Raw genomic sequence first — 16,816 nt, 5'->3', positions numbered from 1 at the left:
GACCTTGTTAGCTCCTTCCCCAGAGCCTCTACACAGGAGGTTCCTGGAAAGCTTCACCTCATCTTCCCTCCCCACTTGGAACGTCATACACACACACCCATCCTCCCCATCTAGTAAGCTCCCACTCCCTCAGATTGCAGCCCCCCCCCCCCCACTCCCTCAGGGACGCCTTCCCTGACAGCCTGCATTACACCAGCGCCCCCTGTGACTCCCTCCCACAGCACCAACTGGCTGCCCCCTGCAGCACTTCTCACAGGTCTAAATTTATATTTGTGTCTGTGATTCTTAGGTTAAGTCCTTCATGAACCAAACCATAGTCTCGAAGCGCCTGGCTTGTACTAGATGCTCCATAGTTATGTGCTCTCAGAATGACTGTTTTACAAAGGTCCTTCTGCCTGTTCATACCGGGAACGCATCGGTAGGGTTGAGCCTACAGGGTGGGGGCTGGAGCTTTGCAGAGTCTTGGGGAGAGATGCTGAACATGTGAAATTGAGTCCCAGGGGTGTTAGTGCCCGATACCCAAGCCAGGAAATGTTAAAGTGGGCATTTGAACCCACATCTGTCTGACTGCAGAACCAAACTCTATTGGCTGTATTTTCTTGTTTACTGTATTCTTGATGCTCTGGCATCTGGGGCCTTGATCCTGGAGAGACTGCCCTTCCCAGAGCTAGCTAATTCCTAAGGATAGCAAATGACTGCCCTGCAAGTGTGCCTTAATCAACCAACCAACCAATCCAGAGCCCACACCCCAACCATCTCCTCTATCTGACTCTCGCACAGCAAGCCAATATTCCCTCTGCCCTAAATCATCCCAGGGCCAGGGACCAGACAACTAGGGACCAATCCTATAGCCCAGAGGTTGCCAAAATTATTCGAGCATTCCAATCCTAAGCTTCCTCAACATGCCTATCCTGCCTCACTCATTCCTTCCCATGAAAACCCCAATAAAGGCTCTGGGCCATGCTGTCCCCTCTCCACTCTCTGTCTCTTGACCAACCCTGGTGCTTCCCTGTGTGGCTCTGCACAGCATGCAATGCCTCCCGTTTCTAGGAATCTGTGAGGATAAACGTCTTCCTTCAAGGCAGTCATTTCCAGGTCTGCATGTCTTACTCTGTCTGATTAAAACAAATGCTAGGTACAAATTTTAACACAAAAACCCTTTAACGCATTCAGGTGTCCCAGAGTCCTAACTCCTCGAGGATGCAAATGTGCAGTGAATGCCTTTCTGATCCTTGTGGCTCCCAACGCGGCATCCGGCACTGAGAAGGTGCATGAATGTTTGCAGATAATGAACAAGAAGCTCTCGGGAGCCGTCATCTCCCAAGAATCTGCTTTAGCCCCACCTCAGGCCCGGGCGTGGAGCTTCTCCAATGGCCTCGGGACCAACCAGTTTTACAAATTATCAACATCTCCCCATTAGCTGTTGCGATATTAAATTGTGTGACTGGAAATGAATGAATAATCCCAGGGGCATGTGAGGGAGACCAAGCAGCAGGAATTTAATAACAAGTCCTGCCCTCTCTCCAAGCGGAAGGTCTCCCTAATTAAATATTAAAAATCTATCCACACAGCTACAGCGAAAAATTGCTTTTCCAGCAGTGTGGCTTTCAGACACTTCCTCAGAAGACCCAGGTGCTGTGGGAATGCCCTCTCGGGGATCAGGTGAGGGAGCAAGAGAAGCAGCACGTGACAAGCACTGCCGGGTTTAGGCCAAGTTACAGGCCCTTCACGTGCCTTGTCACCTTTGGTCCTCATGAGGCCCATGGGACGTGGGTGAGGTCGCATCCAGGTGTCAAGTGGAATTTGAATCCAGTTCTCCGTGGTTATAAAGCTCCTGTGATAAAATGCAGCCGGTAAGACCATGGGCTTTGGCGTCAGGCAGTCCTGGATCTGAGTCCCAGGTCTGTTTACTACCTGTGCGGCCTTGGGCAGCTCACCTCACACCTGCTAGTCTCAGGTTCTCTGGCTTTAAAGGGCGGCGGTGTGGAGCTCACAGGGTCTGCGGAGGGTCACCTGAGATAAGGGACATGGAGCACAAGATGCAGGCCTGGGACCTAGGAAATGCTTCCACGGCGTCAGCTACTGTTCTGATCAGTGGAAGACCCCCCAACATCCCCACCCCCAGCCTCCGACATCTCAGAAATGCCTCCCCCAGGATGGAGGGCATCCTGTCTAACCCACTGCCTCTAGCCAGGCTGTGTCTCTTTTTCTTCACAGGTCAGAGGAGAGTTATGAGGAATTGTTAACATTTATTGAGCGTATAATTCGTGCCAGTTGCACTTCCATTTATTATCTTGTTTAAATCTCACAAGAGGCCCTGCAAAGTTGGGATTATTCCCACCATTTCCCAGTGTTGAAATTAACACTGATAAACATAACGTGTTGCCGAGGCTACACGAAGATCTCTGAGCGGGAGGCGCTCCACCCTCACCTTCCTGGCGTTTCAGGCTCCGCCGCAGAGGAGGTGGCCCCCACGGCCCCGCTGGGCTCTGGGCTCCACCCACCCCTAACCGCAGGGCCTCTGAGGTGCTCCACATTTGTCCTTTAAGTTGACTTTAAAATAACCTTTATGGATTTCTTCTTATTAGAAATGTGTACTTACTCATTGCAGAAAACATAGAAAATACACATAAGCAAAAAGAACACAACAGCCATTGATAAGCCCAACCCTCAGAGATAACCACTGCTAAAATTTTTGTATATGAAATCCTGGAGATAGATAGATAGATGATAGATAGATGGACAGATAGATAGACAAATCGATAGAAATTTTACAAAACCTGCTTTTTTCCACTTCTGGGAATTTTTCTGAGAAATAATCTGAAATGCATACAGGTTTACCCACATCCCTGCTCCTGATGCTACTGATTCCCACCTTCCTAGATTTTCCTTCAAAAATTATCACGCCTATTTTGCATATTTAATCTCTCCCTTTCAATTACAACTACCAGGATCTGTTTCCTCCTGCCAATCCTGGGCTACCTGAAATAAGGAAAGAGGAGGAAGTTACTGATTAGCTAGAAAAAAATCTTACAGTCCCAAGAAATTTTCTCCAGCCTTATGGTATTTTTATTTTTTTTTTTTTGGAGGAAGATTAGCCCTGAGCTAACTGCTGCCAATCCTCCTCTTTTTTTGCTGAGGAAGACTGGCCCCGAGCCAACATCCACGCCCATCCTCCTCCACCCTACATGTGGGATGCCTACCACAGCATGGCGTACCAAGCAGTGCCAGGTCCGCACCCGGGATCCGAACTGGCGAACCCCAGGCCGCTGAAGCGGAAGGTGCAACCACAACCATTGCGCCACAGGGCCGGCCCGCCTTATGATGTTCTTGCTGCCATGGAGGTGGTGTCAGGTCTCCAGCCAAACCTGACTCAGCCTTTGGCATTCTAACTAGGAATCACCAGGCCCTTCGGTATCCCAGCTGAAACTTCAAATATCTCAAATTGTACGTTATTTTACCCGAGAAGGAGAAATAGACTTTCTTCCCTTGCCCTCACTTGCAGAGACCTGGGACCGAGGCTAAGGTCTCAGGCCTGTCTGATTCCTGGAAACTCTGTACCGCAGTGAGCCAGCAAGGAGAGAAGGGACGGAAAGCCTTCAGGCAGAGAGCTGGCCCTGCAAAACCCTTCTGTATGCACCCCGACAGGTGGGGAAGGGCCGAGTGTGTCTCAGTTCTCTTATGATTAAAGTCAGACCTCCTTGGGTGATTCTTATTATAACTCATAAGTCTCCACTGGCTCTCACAAAAATTAAGCCCTCTGTACTGTACCTGTTTTGCTGTTTGCCATCCCTAAAGCTGTTAACAGAGCCTAAGTGCCTAAGACTCTGCCCACGTCTTAGACTCCAGTCAGCCTGGCCTTCTCTCATCTCCGAGAGCCGGCCTCTCTTCCCACCCCAGGGTCCTTGGAAAGGCTGTCTCCTCCCCTGCCCATTGGGCTCTCCCTCACTCTCCACCTGCCCAGCACCTTCTCCTCCCTCTGGCTCGGCCTCCGGCCTGCCACAGAGAAGCCTTGTGTTACGGTTAGGTCTTCCTGTTTAAGTTCCCACGGCAACCCATACCCTGCCTCCATAGCACTTTGCTCAATTATAATTCAAAAAATATTCACATAACATCTGCCTCCCCCAGGGGACACACATCACTGCCGTTCCCATTTGATTGGCCAGCACCAGTCACATGATCGCACCTCACTTCAAAGGGGCAGGAAGAGCATCCAAGCACGTGCCTGGAAGGAAGAGAACCGGGAATAGTTGGTGACGAGCACTAATGATCACCGCAATATTGTATTTTGTTTGAAAAAAGTTTTATTCCAGAAAACAAACACAACTAAACACCAATTACGCCAGACCAGACTTACTGGGACCATCTTCATATTGAAACACATGGATCTACCTAACATTATCCCACTCAAAATGTAATGTTTTTACTGAAACATTAGAATTACGAAAGCAAGCCATACACGTAGCTTTAAAAATATTTCCAATAGTTATGAAGGGTATAAGGTGAAAAGGGAGGCGTGCCTCCTCGCCCAATCTCCCCATGCCATCGTCCCACAAAAGTGATCACTATAGACGAGCTTGAGACGCAGATTGGAGGGGTCTGGGAAGTCTTCACAGAGAAGGCATGACTGGAAGCTGTTTGGGTTTCTTATACACAATATTTAATTTTCAAAGACTCCTATGATCCGACTTAGGCTTTATGGTAAGCCACTGGGAGGCTTAAATGATGAGAAATATTTCTGTCTCACAGTGAAGAATTCAGAAGGCCTGGGAATTGAAGCCAGAGCTCTCATCTGGAAAGTTCCATCAAACCATCACTCCAGGCTTAGCGATTGCCACCCACCACTCCTCAGATTAAATAGTTTCAGAGCCCTGTGACCCGCTAATGTATTCACAAACTAACTCAGCTAATTAATCCTAGCTCATTCACCCGCTTAAACTACGAAAGTCTTCCAGCTGGCTGCCCTGGCTAATGGAGTGTTGTGTGGGCTCTCCATAGGTTGCGCCCGCTCACAGCCAAGCAAAGACACCCATCAGGAAGCTGAGCCCAGCACTCCTCAACTTGATTGAGTGCCTTCTACATGCCAGGCACTCTCTATGCAGTGGTTCCTTTGAGCCTAACTGACTGGGAGATGGGGACCACTGTGCCCGTTTCACTGTGGAGAGCACTGAGTCTTGGAGGTTGGAGGCAACTTACTCAGGCTCACCAGCAGTTAAGCGGCAGAGCTGGGATTTGAGCCTGACTATCTTGACCGCAGAACTCACCATCATTCCCTTCTTGCTGGTGCTGAATTGGGGTACTGCCTTCCCTGACCATACTGGATAAAATAGTGCCTTCCATGGCCCGTGTCTCTCTCATCCCGTAACCCAGCTTTATTTTCATTCATAGCACACGTCACCACCTCTGTTCACCACTTCATCCCCAGTGCCTGGAAGAGTGGCTGGCACCTGGTAGGCACGCAGTAATTATTTGATGAAGGAGTGAATGGTGCTGTGAAAAGAACACTGGATGGAAGGAAGGACTGACCCGAGTTTAATGCCACACTGCCAGGAATCCAGTGTGAGACCCTGGATACTCTGATTCCCTCTCTAGGCCCTGGAGCTGTATCTGTGAAGTTAGAGGGCAGGATAAAAGCATCTCTCTGTAACTGGTACACTCTCTGACTTATACAAATTGTCACCTAGAGCGAAGGCTGCTTTCATGCTCAGAAAAGGGAAACAAAATTGCAAATGCTAAAGGGATGGCAGGGAGCTTGAGGCAGGGGAGGAGGTGGGGAGGGACCCCTGAAACTATTTGATGTCTTCCCTCCTGCTGCCTCAAACTGGGCTCTGCAAATTCTCAAGTGGAGAAAGTGTGAGAAGCCTGAATAGAGAAATTCAGTTCCTGACTTTACTAAGACAAAGACACAGGAGTTGGCCCAGGAGAGACCCATTGGATGGTCCCTTATGCCAGAAAGCATCTGTCAATCAGATGATGAGCTAAGAGATGTGAAAAGTGCTCTGTAAAACATAAGGCTGAAATGTCCTGAGCCAGAACCTGTAAGTTAAGTCTACCCCATTCTTGATAACATGATAGCAGCAGCACAGAAGCCTATGTGTAAGGACAGAGCCTGAATCTGTACAGAGTTCTTCTCTAATCACACGGCATCCTTTTTTCTCCATGTTGCTTGGGACCCCAAAGTGAAATTCTGTCATTTCTAGATTGACAATGTTTCTAGACTATCACAAAACACACAAAAGTCACTTGGAAAAACATGATATGGGGTAGGGGAGAGGGAGTGTTAAACAGGGATCACAGACTCAAGCAGGTAATGTAAATGAGTGATGACGGATAACAACTGTCTCTTGGTCTTAGTATTGGAGAGGTAATAGGGAGTGGTGGGGACTGTGGTTTACTAGGGAGCAAACACCCTGTCTAAAGCGAGCAACTGCTCCTCAGCTCCAGCCAATTGTTGCCATGTGATAATGCTGGCCTGCATAGCCATAACTTTAGATTTCTAAAGAGAAACCCAAAATCCATATTTTATGTGAAATAAATGTTGGTAAAATTCACATTTGAAAGAAGTGAGATGACAGCTGTACCCTGTGGGCTGCCAAATTGTGATTTCTGAACTAAACTGTCAAACGACAGAATTAGTCACTAAATTAGCCAAATACTTTCCAGATGTTCTCTTGGCTGCTGTCTCAGGATTCTCAATGTGTTTCCTATTTAGCTCCTTGTAGCTCTACGCACTTTTAGCAAATAATGAGCACTTACTAAGCACCTACTGTGTGCAGAGTGGATACTAGACAACATGGCGGGATTGAGTGGGATGCCAAAAATAAAAACAAAACAAAAACATAGATAGACACAGCCTCCCCCTACCCCCACTCCTGTATATAGAAACTGCAACACCCAAAGGTAGACTTTAATATCTGCTGGGTGATTGTGAGACACCATAAGCGCTTCTGTGGTTTGGACAGAGAGAGAGCAGTCTGTCTTGTGGTCTGCAAGAGCTCCCCAGAGGAGACGGCACTTAAGCCAGGTTTAAAGGGTGGCTGGGATTGGGGTCAGCTGATCTCATGCTGTGGCAGAGACAGTCGTTCACACACCAGTAGACTCTGCGGCTACTGCAGAAGACCCATGCCGAGTATTTGCGGGAAATAGTGATGGAAGGGCAAACTGGGCCCCCAGTGTAGACCCTTCAATGTCAGCTGGAGAATCTGGACTTTATCCTGAAGATTCCTCAGCAGGGAGGGGGTGGGTTGTAGTGGGGGTGAATCTGATGGAGAGGGACCCCCTCATCCTCCTGCCTTCTCCAGGATGAGGACTCTGGCACTGGCTCCGCGGGCCACTCCAGATCCGACTCTCACCTCTTGTTTATCTCAGTCCACACAGAATAGACAAGCAGGACAGAGCATCCTCAGACAGCCTCACGCAGGCTGTGTTTCCTTTGGGGTCGGGGGATGCCTTCATGGTAATGATCCAGATCCTGAAACAATTCAGAGAGGCAGCAGGGCTTTGAAACAGGCAGTATTTCCTTTTTTATGATGGTTTCATTTTACATTTTTATTGGCCCTCCACTGATTGCTCCCGGGCTCTGTGACGGGAGGTGAGAGGCGCTGACATTTATAGAAATCAATACATTAATAAATCACGAAGTTCATAATGTCTGATTTGCTTCCAAATGAGACAGAACTATTATCACCATAAAGCTGCACATAAAATATGCCCAATTGTGATGTATTGTATAGTCTAATCAAAGGCATTTGAGTGAATAACCTTTCCCCAAAAGAAGGAAACAATCAAAGCTGAATAACTTCATTAATAATTCAAGGTGTGTCTGCCAAGGCCTCATTTATTAAGTGCACAGTTAAGAGGCTTCCGAGCTGAGTCCTGGAGATGACACCTTGCCATCTTCTCCCTGCCTCTGGGCAGGCAGACATCCATTCTCAGATGAACTGGCTGCAGTCTTTGCATTTGGCAGTTCATATTCCAGTTGAGGGTAATGTCCAATTCTCTTCTCCGGCTAAGAAATGGACCAAAATAATACACACGTTGACTGTCTGGATTATTAAGGGCAGAGGACATGGAGCCATGTAATAACTCCAGGGGAGAAGAGGCAGGAAATGTTCAGTGACCGTCAGTTATTATGTCTACTTACTGACACTCCGGGTCCTGTTTCTGGCGTCCACCCCCACAGACACTCTGCCCTGTGCCGTGGCAATCTGCAGACCGAGGTGCTTGACACTCTTTCATCCAGGGTTTTGTGTTTGTCTATGTCCGTTGCCGTTAATATAGAATGATAATATTCACTTTAGCCAGTTAATGCCCAACCTGAACTGGCAATTCAGTACCTCTCTGACAAAGTCAATCACAGAACAAGAAAATCTTCCTATATCACAGAAAAGCACACTGAATTAACTAGATCCATCTGAAAAGGCATAATCACGACCTAGAAGGTGTCTAACCGACATGATTGTTGGGTTCTGCTGTTGAGAATGACCCCTAAAATCCCAGTCATAAGACACTATGAGATGGGACTTCAGCCTTGAGCACCTACTGTGTGCATAGAGCACTTTACATACCTTCTCTCCTTTAGACCCACAGCTACGAGGAGGGTATGATTATAGCTCCAATTAGTCTAATAGCCACACACCACCTGGGGACAGTGAGATGATTAGATCAGTTCTAAAACTGTTACCATGCTCCCTGAGCTCACCAAGCCAGGCACTTACTATGAGGCTACGTTAATGCTGAATTCCAGCAAAAGCTCGCTTGGCCAGTCTCCATTATTTCCCAGCTTGTGACAATTCTATATGATGTACAGAAGTTTGTTTTCGCACTAACAACAAAGAAAGTGTTTATTTGGTTGGATTACAGGGGCTAAGCCTACTTTATGAATTTGGTTTTCAGGCCTTCAGCACACTGGTTTGAGATGCTTACACTATTCTACAATAGCAGAAGTAACGTGATAGAGCCGGGCCACGCTGGCACGTGGCGTGCTCCACTTCCCAAATCCACATTCGGTGACTTCATGCTGACAGCCTGAACTTGGCCATGGCAGGGACATTTACACCAGGGAAAGTGGGAAATGGTACCAATCAGGCTTTTCTCCCCTCCCCGAGAGCCAGTCATTAAACATTTACCAGCCCACGAAAGCAAGCCCTCTGCTTGGAAACCATCACTTAGCAAGTTATCTGCTAAGTTATCTTAAGTGGATAGCAGTGACCTACTCTTCAAAAAGGAGACGGAAAAACAGGCTTTCCACATCTTAGCCTGACGTTGAGCCAATGAGTTTCCATGGATGAGAAAATTCTATACCAACCTGAGATAAGTGCTATTCACAGGGCAATTCTATTTTTCCTTCGAGTAGTTTCTTCAACCTGTCCCCACACCTTCATTTTTCCATCTCAAAACTAAAAGCCCCCTTTCTCCCTGGGCCTTACTTCCTCCTCCTCCTCTTCGTTCCCAGTGAGTCATCATCTTAGCTTCTCAGTCAAGAGGGGTAATAACATCCCACCCGTGCAATCATTTCCTGCAGAAATATTCCAGACTCACTCATCCTGGGCAACGTGCCCTCTGTCGCCAACACAGGGCTGCCACCGCTCATTAACCGGCTCTCTCCATGTGCAGGAACCTCAGGGCAGTGTACAGCTGAGACCAAAGGAGAGACGGTGGGAGGTTTTCCCACAGCCTCCTGAATGCCAGCTGGTGGCAGGATTTGGGGCCTCTTTTGTCTATTTGCCCCCTAGCGCTGAGGAGACTGCTGGAGCTACCACCAAGAGTTTCATCCCGGGGCACTTTTTCCAAACAGGGCCACTTAAAACATCATCTAGAGACTTCTGCCTCTGTTAGGGACACTACAGTCCACCTGACATGTCTCCTTTGCAGCCTGGCCAGGGGCTTAGCTGGACTGAAATGTTGCTTTGAGGGTGAGGGGACAGAAGAGTCCCTACTGTATGTGGCCTTGCTTTTTGTCCCGAAACACTGTTTACGGCTCCTTTTTTCTGCCAACCCTGAGATCTAGCTGATTCATTTCTTTCCCAGGAGTTGCTTTGTTTTTTCAATCTTGGTGAAGAATGTGTGAATGTTACACAATCACACAACCAACACAATTGTGACATGTCACAATCTGTGTAGTGACTCTGTGGACTTTTAGTAATTGCGTTACATTTCTGACAGTTAATTTCTACCACCACCACCCTCCCAAGCACTTGCAAGGTGCACCTGACACTTCTTTTCCCCCACACCCCTCCCAGTGTGCCCATACGAACAAAGGCCACGCTTAAAACACCCTCCCTTTGGGAGAAAGGTCAGAGAACTGAAATACATTGTATATGGACGATTTTCTAAGTCATTTGATCTGGAAACTCTCTCATCTAATGGAAGTAGAAATACTCAAAGATGTTTTTTTTTTGGAGGACTCTGTTTTTCAGCACATTTTCAGGACTGCAGTGTAAATGAATGAGAAATATATAAATTCAATCTTGCTTAAAAGGGGCAGGAGGGTTTCAAGATTAAGAGAACAAATGCTTGGAGCAAAACATGATTTGAGTTTTATTGAACCAAGAAGACTGAAAAAATGTCTGGAACACTCAGAAAATCTTTATCAAGCCTCAGCCAGCACTCCTGGGACCCATTGGGAAGTTTATAAAAATTCAGAGCTGGGGAGTTGTGTGTCTGAGCGAGTTTATGACTCACCTCCACGCCTCGGCTGTGAGAATCCCAGCCTCCAGGATTACCCGTCAGGACCAAAGGGAACTTGTCTCCCCCTCTGCTCCGTGCAGGCACCGGCAAGGGTCTTCACCCATGATGGGGTGGGTTGTCAATCAGAAAGATGGTGCTAAACTCATCCAGAATAAACCAACCGGGCATGGTTAGGGGAGAGAAGAGAGTACGTTTCCAATGCCTGCAGGCCATCACTAATATAGTCTCTAACATAACCAGCATAGCTTAGGCAACATTGAAAATGAACCACTGGAGGGGCCAGCCCAGTGGCGCAGCGGTTAAGTTCACACATTCCACTTTGGTGGCCCAGGGTTCACCAGTTCGGATCCTGGGTGTGGACCCACAAACTGCTTGTCAAACCATGCTGTGGTAGGCATCCCACATATAAAGTAGAGGAAGATGGGCACAGATGTTAGCTCAGGGCCAGTCTTCCTCAGCAAAAAGAGGAGGATTGGCCACAGCTGTTAGCTCAGAGCGAATCTTCCTCAAAAAAATAAAAAAATTTTTTTTAAATGGGGCCGGCTCCGTGGCCAAGTGGTTGAGTTCACGCGCTCTGCTGCAGCGGCCCAGGGTTCGGATCCTGGGCACGGACATGGCACCGCTCATCAGGCCACGTTGAGGCGGGGTCCCCACATCCCACAACTAAAAGGACCTGCAACTAAGATATACAACTATGTACGGGGGGAGTTGGGAAGATAAAGCAGGGGAAAAAAAAAGGGTTGGCAACAGTTGTTAGCCCAGGTGCCAATCTTTAAAAAAAAAAAAAAAAGAAAATGAACCACTGGAAACACTAGAAATACGATTTCAGGAGGAAGCACCACATCCGATTTTAGGCACACTGTCACGTAAGCCATTTGCAGTTCCAGGATGTCATGCTCTTTTAAACTTCCCTCTGGGTACAGTTTTAACATCATCCCATAAATTTTGATATGTCATGTTTTCATTATCATTTAGTTCAAAATACTTTCTAACTTCCATAAGATTCTTCTCTGACACATGGCTCCCTTAGGAATTAGAACCATATTGCTTGATTTCCCAACATTTGGAGATTTCCTCATTTTCGTTTTGCTCTTGATTTCTTGCTTTCGTCCACTCTGGACAGAAAACATTCTGAATCATTTCAATTCTTTGAACTTTGTTGAGATTGGCTTTCTGACCAAAGAAATGGTTGATTTTGGTCAATGTGCTATGTGCACTTGAAAAGAATGTGTGGTAGTCTATGATTGTTGGGTAAAGAGCCCTCTGTGTGTCAACAAGGCCAAGTTTGTCAACTGCATTGCTCGTATCTTCTCTTCCTTTATTGATTCTTTGTTTTATCAGCTCCTGAGAGAGGTATTTCTAAATTCTCCAAGTATGATTGTGAATTTTCTATTTCTCCTCTTAGTTCTGTCTGCCTTTGTTTTGTATGTATTTCAACACTATATTATTAGTGCATCCTAATTTAGAATTGTTGTATCTTCCTAGTAGATGGCCCTTTTCATTATGAAAACTCTCTCTCCAGCATAGCTTCTTGTCTTACAGTTGCCTCTATCCGATGTGAAAATAGCCATGCCAGCTTTTCTTGATTCGGGTTTGCCTGCTATAGCCTCTTCCAGCCTTTCATTTTTCCCTTTGCTGTGTCCTTACATTTGCAAGCGGGATTTAGTTAGGGCCTGGTTTTTGTCTAAAGATTGTTCCCTTGTGTCAAAGATTTTCTATTTGTCTTGTGTTTCAGCAGTTTTACTGTGATGCTCCTAAATGTGATTTTCTTTGTGTTTATCTGCTTGGGGTTTTTAGTGCTTCTTGAATCTGGAACTTGGTATCTGTGGCTTGATATATTCATCCAGTTTCTTAAATTAGCATTTGTTATCTCTTCAAATATCGCGTCAGCATCATTCTTTGTCTCCTCCCTTTTGGGGACTCCAATTACACATGTGTGAGAACTTTTCATCATGTCCAATATATCTCTTATGCTCTTGTCCATATTTTCCATTTTTTTCTCTCTGTGCATCCATGTGCATATTTTTCTATTGATCTATCTACCAAATCATTATTTTGCCTTCATCTCTGCCTAACCTGCTGTTAAATTGATCTATTTGGTTGTTAGTTTTCAACAATATATTTTTCAGTTCTAGAATTTTTAGCTTATTTTTTATGTATATTCTAGTTCTGTGGTGGAATTCATCTTTTTACCTCTTGTCTTGAGCATATTTCACCTTTTTTTTGTTTTTTTTGAGGAAGATTATCCCTGAGCTAACGTCTACCACCAATCCTCCTCTTTTTGCTGAGGAAGACTGGCCCTGAGCTAACATCCATGCCCATCTTCCTCTACTTTATATGTGGGACGCCTGCCACAGCATGGCTTGACAAGCAGTGTGTAGGTCCGCACCCGGGATCCAAACTGGTGAACCCTGGGCCGCCGAAGCGGAACATGTGAATTTAACTGCTGTGCCACTGGGCTGGCCTCTATTTCACCATTAATTTAAAGTCCATGCTTGATAAGTCCAATATCTAACTCACCTATAGGTCTATTACTGTATCACCATATTCTAGCTTTTTCTCTTGGTCCATCTCTCAATATGCCTGGCAAATTTTCAGTCAGTGGTAGACATTAGGATAAAAAATTTGTAAACTATCTGGCTGAGCCTTCAGCTTCTGGAAGTTAATAGAGTAGAGGCAGATAAACTTAATCCAAATAGGGACTGAGCTGTTTGGAGGCTGCATTTCAGTGTTTGCATGGTCCGCTCTATTTCTAGTTTGCCCTCACTCCTAGAATGTAGCCTGAGTGTTTCCCCAGAGCTCTCCTCCTTGAAGGGCCTGAGCGCCTGAGTCACCCCCACGCACCGTGAGCCTGCCAGAAGCTCCGATTTGCTCTGCAGCCTTCTGCCTGTGGCTGTCGCTTAGTTTCCCTTGACCTGTCACTCAGGAATCATCGAAAGCCTTGAGGGAATAAGCAGCTCAGGCGATCAGTTTCATTTCTCTGTGCTCCCTTTCTCCGTGGCCTCTGGTCTGCAGCCTCAAGTCCTGAATGTCTTAGTAGGACTGGTCCCACGTTTGTCTTCCCGGATTGCTGGAAGTTCTGCGTATGTTCTTTGCTCTAGCAGATGCCTTCTGCTCAGTTTCTCAGCCTCATCACCCCCAGCACTTATAAACCCGCATAGACTGTGAGTTGAAAAGCAGCACTAACTGTCAGGCTCACCTTCATGAGTTTTTCTTCCCTCCAGAATCATGGCTTCCAAAGTGTAGGCCACCTTAGTAGCTCTCCAATGCCTTCAAACAGATGCAAGGGTTTTTTTCTTTTAATTTCTCCTTTTCTAGTTGTTCTCAGTGAGAGGTCAGCTCTGCTACCAGAAAGCTCACCATTCTCAGGCTTTTCGGTTTCTGTGTCTTTGCACATGCTGTTCCCTTGTCGCCTCTTCCTTCAAGACTCAAATAAATTATCACTTCCCCTTGAAACCATCCCTGCCACCCCTTCCAGTTCCTTCTCATCCAGGCGCATTAGCTGAGGGCTTCTTCCTCTTGGCTCCCAGGGTCTCAGCCGTGTCTACCTTGCTTGAAAAGATTCGCTAGTGAAGAGTTCCAGACCAGCAATCCACAACATCCTACAAACAGGAATATTATATTTGGCCCATGCTGTATGTTTTAAACAGTAAACTCATTGATAACAGCTAAGAATCAGGACACAAACAATTTCTAATTGTAGTATCTCTTGAAAAATCTAAGGATCTGGACTCACTGGGCCTAAATTCTACATGACATCAGCTGGATGTTTCATTCTCATGGGGCAATAATGACTCTCTAGTTCTCAGTTCCCACCACTCTCTGTGTTGTACGCCCATCACCTGCCTCATCTAAATTACCTGCCGACTACTATTGGCATGTGAGTTTGTAATCCTGGTCCACGTGCATGTCTCCCTACCAGTCTGAGAACTCCGTATGAACAGACCTTATATCTTTTCATCTCTCTCCCAATACTTATCACATTCCTGGCATGACAGAGAAGGTCAATCCATATTTGTAGATATATCTCTACAAAAATGCTACCTAAGCATTATCAGGGCACTAAAACTATTCTGTAGGATACTGTAATGGTGGGTACATGATGTTATACATTTGTCACAGCCCACAGAACTGTACCGCACAAAGAGTGAACTTTAAACTATGGACTTTAGTTAAAAGTCGTATATGAATCTTGGTTGGTCACTTGTAACAGTATACCACATCAAAGCAAGATGTTAATAATAGAGAAAACTGTGAGGGTGAGGTATACGGAAACTTTGTATTTTTTGTGCAATTTTTCTGTAAATCTAAAACTGCTCTAAAAATAAAGTCTATTAGAAAAAAATGCATAGATATAAATGCTACTTAGAGTAATAAAAGAGGGCAACTAAATCCAGCAAAATTAGTTTCTCCATGGGATTCAGGTCAGGAGACAAGAGCAAAAACACCAATGGATACCCACCTATACCGCCACCTGTAGGGGCGGCAGGAAAATAAACCCCTCCTGCCTGGGGTTGGGAGTGGGGAGTGACCAAAACACACTTAGAGTGGTAGCTGGTCTGCCTGACACGCTCCTGGTCAGGGGTACTGGAAAGACAGGAGGAAGTTCAAATAATAGCCTCAGAGGAAGACCAGGCTGACCCCCAAAAAGACTCAAAAGGCCAGCAGGAGAGCGGCAAAGAGGGCCCCTGTCTCTCGCTCTCTGGGACCTGTGTCTCGCAGCTCCACCGTGCCAGGGAGGATTTCCCAGGTCTGAGGTTTTGTCTTATGTTTTCTATTTAGCATAACAGAGGACTTCACCTGCATCCACTCTGCCCACGCGTCCTAATGTGCTAATTAGTGTTTTCGACAGCCGTTTTCCTTTTCTGCATCTGTGTTACTTCTTAAGCTTGAGAAGGGAAGAGAGAAGCAAAGACTTGTAGATTGTAAACTCCAGGAGAGCAGGAACCAGAGCTGTTTCATTCACGCGTATACGCATAGTAGACACTTCACTGATAGTTGTTAAGTGAGCAAATAAAGAATCCTACAAGATGTGCAGCTTCAGATCACAAAGTAGCAGAGAGGGGCAGGGACTTCTATTGTGGAGGGTATCTTATAAGCCACTCTTGAACCAAACCTGCGGGTATGTCCAAGGCCCACGCCCATCTGTGCATCCTCTGCCCATGCCATCCCATCTCTCTTCAGGCTGCATGGCTGCATGGCTGTGGGCATGCTCAATGAGCCCCCTGCTGGGAGCCATGGGCACTGCGAGGTGACCCATTGCTCTTGCCTGTTCTGACCTGGGAAAAGGACAGGGAGGTCAGCCCCAGCTCTGCTACGAGACCTCTTCGCATATGTGGAGCTGGACGGTGACCTGGACACCTCAGAGTGAAATCTCCATGGAGATAAGAGAGTGTTTTGCTTTTTTGATGAATGGATTTGGTAAAATGTCTTCTTACTTTTTCCTAGACATCGCCTGGTGGTATTACCAGTATCAGAGAGGTAAAAAGTTTAAAATGACTTGACTACTGTGGTCACATGCCTTTCAAAAGGAGAGCTTCTTAAGTATATGCTTTGTGATTAGTCCTCTCAAGCCCTGACGTTTCTGTGCCCCTTGTTAGCAAACCCAACCTACACAAAAACAGTTGGGAACATTCTTTCAGAGACAAGTTATAGGCAGAGCTTTGCTCCCCCGAAGAAACTGGTATGTGTTCCTCTTGTGGGCAACAAGATACATGTAAAAGCTCAGAGCCAATTTGTGGCTCAAGTGTAGTAACCGCTTAGAATAAATGGCCTGAATTTCTCTGTTCGCCTTTTCCCTGTGGTCTTGACCTCCTAATCTAATCACCATCTTCTGAGGCAGTTTTTCTTCTTACTTTATCTCTTTTTATTTTTCTATTCATTTCACACAACCAGCTTCAAGTCCTTTGTGAAACAAAGTTGAATGTGTTTAAATAAACAAATAGTGGGAGAGAGAGGGTGGTAGACTGTCTGGTGAGAGGTAGGAGAAGGACAGGTGAGAAGTCAGCAGGCATAGATCAGGAACCAAAAACTCAAATGCCTGCAGGGCCAGGCAGGGAGCGCGAAAGCATTCAGTGAGCCAGAGGAGCAGGAAGGGAGCACAGCCCAGAGGGAACAGCCACTGCTC

At 46.3% G+C, this 16,816-nt stretch overlaps 1 protein-coding gene across 1 annotated transcript in view; it reads left to right on the top strand.

Annotated features, from left to right (window-relative positions):
* Positions 1-16,816, top strand: part of KCNIP1 (potassium voltage-gated channel interacting protein 1) — a 211,210-nt gene that overhangs the window by 179,308 nt on the left and 15,086 nt on the right. Inside the window, exon 2 of the mRNA XM_046665219.1 lies at positions 16,138-16,170. Coding sequence (XP_046521175.1) covers positions 16,138-16,170 — 33 coding nt within the window. The remainder of the gene's footprint in view (positions 1-16,137; positions 16,171-16,816) is intronic.

This window comes from Equus quagga, chromosome 7, assembly GCF_021613505.1.
Source record: "Equus quagga isolate Etosha38 chromosome 7, UCLA_HA_Equagga_1.0, whole genome shotgun sequence".
Lineage (NCBI taxonomy): Eukaryota > Metazoa > Chordata > Mammalia > Perissodactyla > Equidae > Equus > Equus quagga.
Note: the sequence above shows the minus strand (reverse complement) of the source record. Positions and strands in the feature narration are given on the sequence as shown.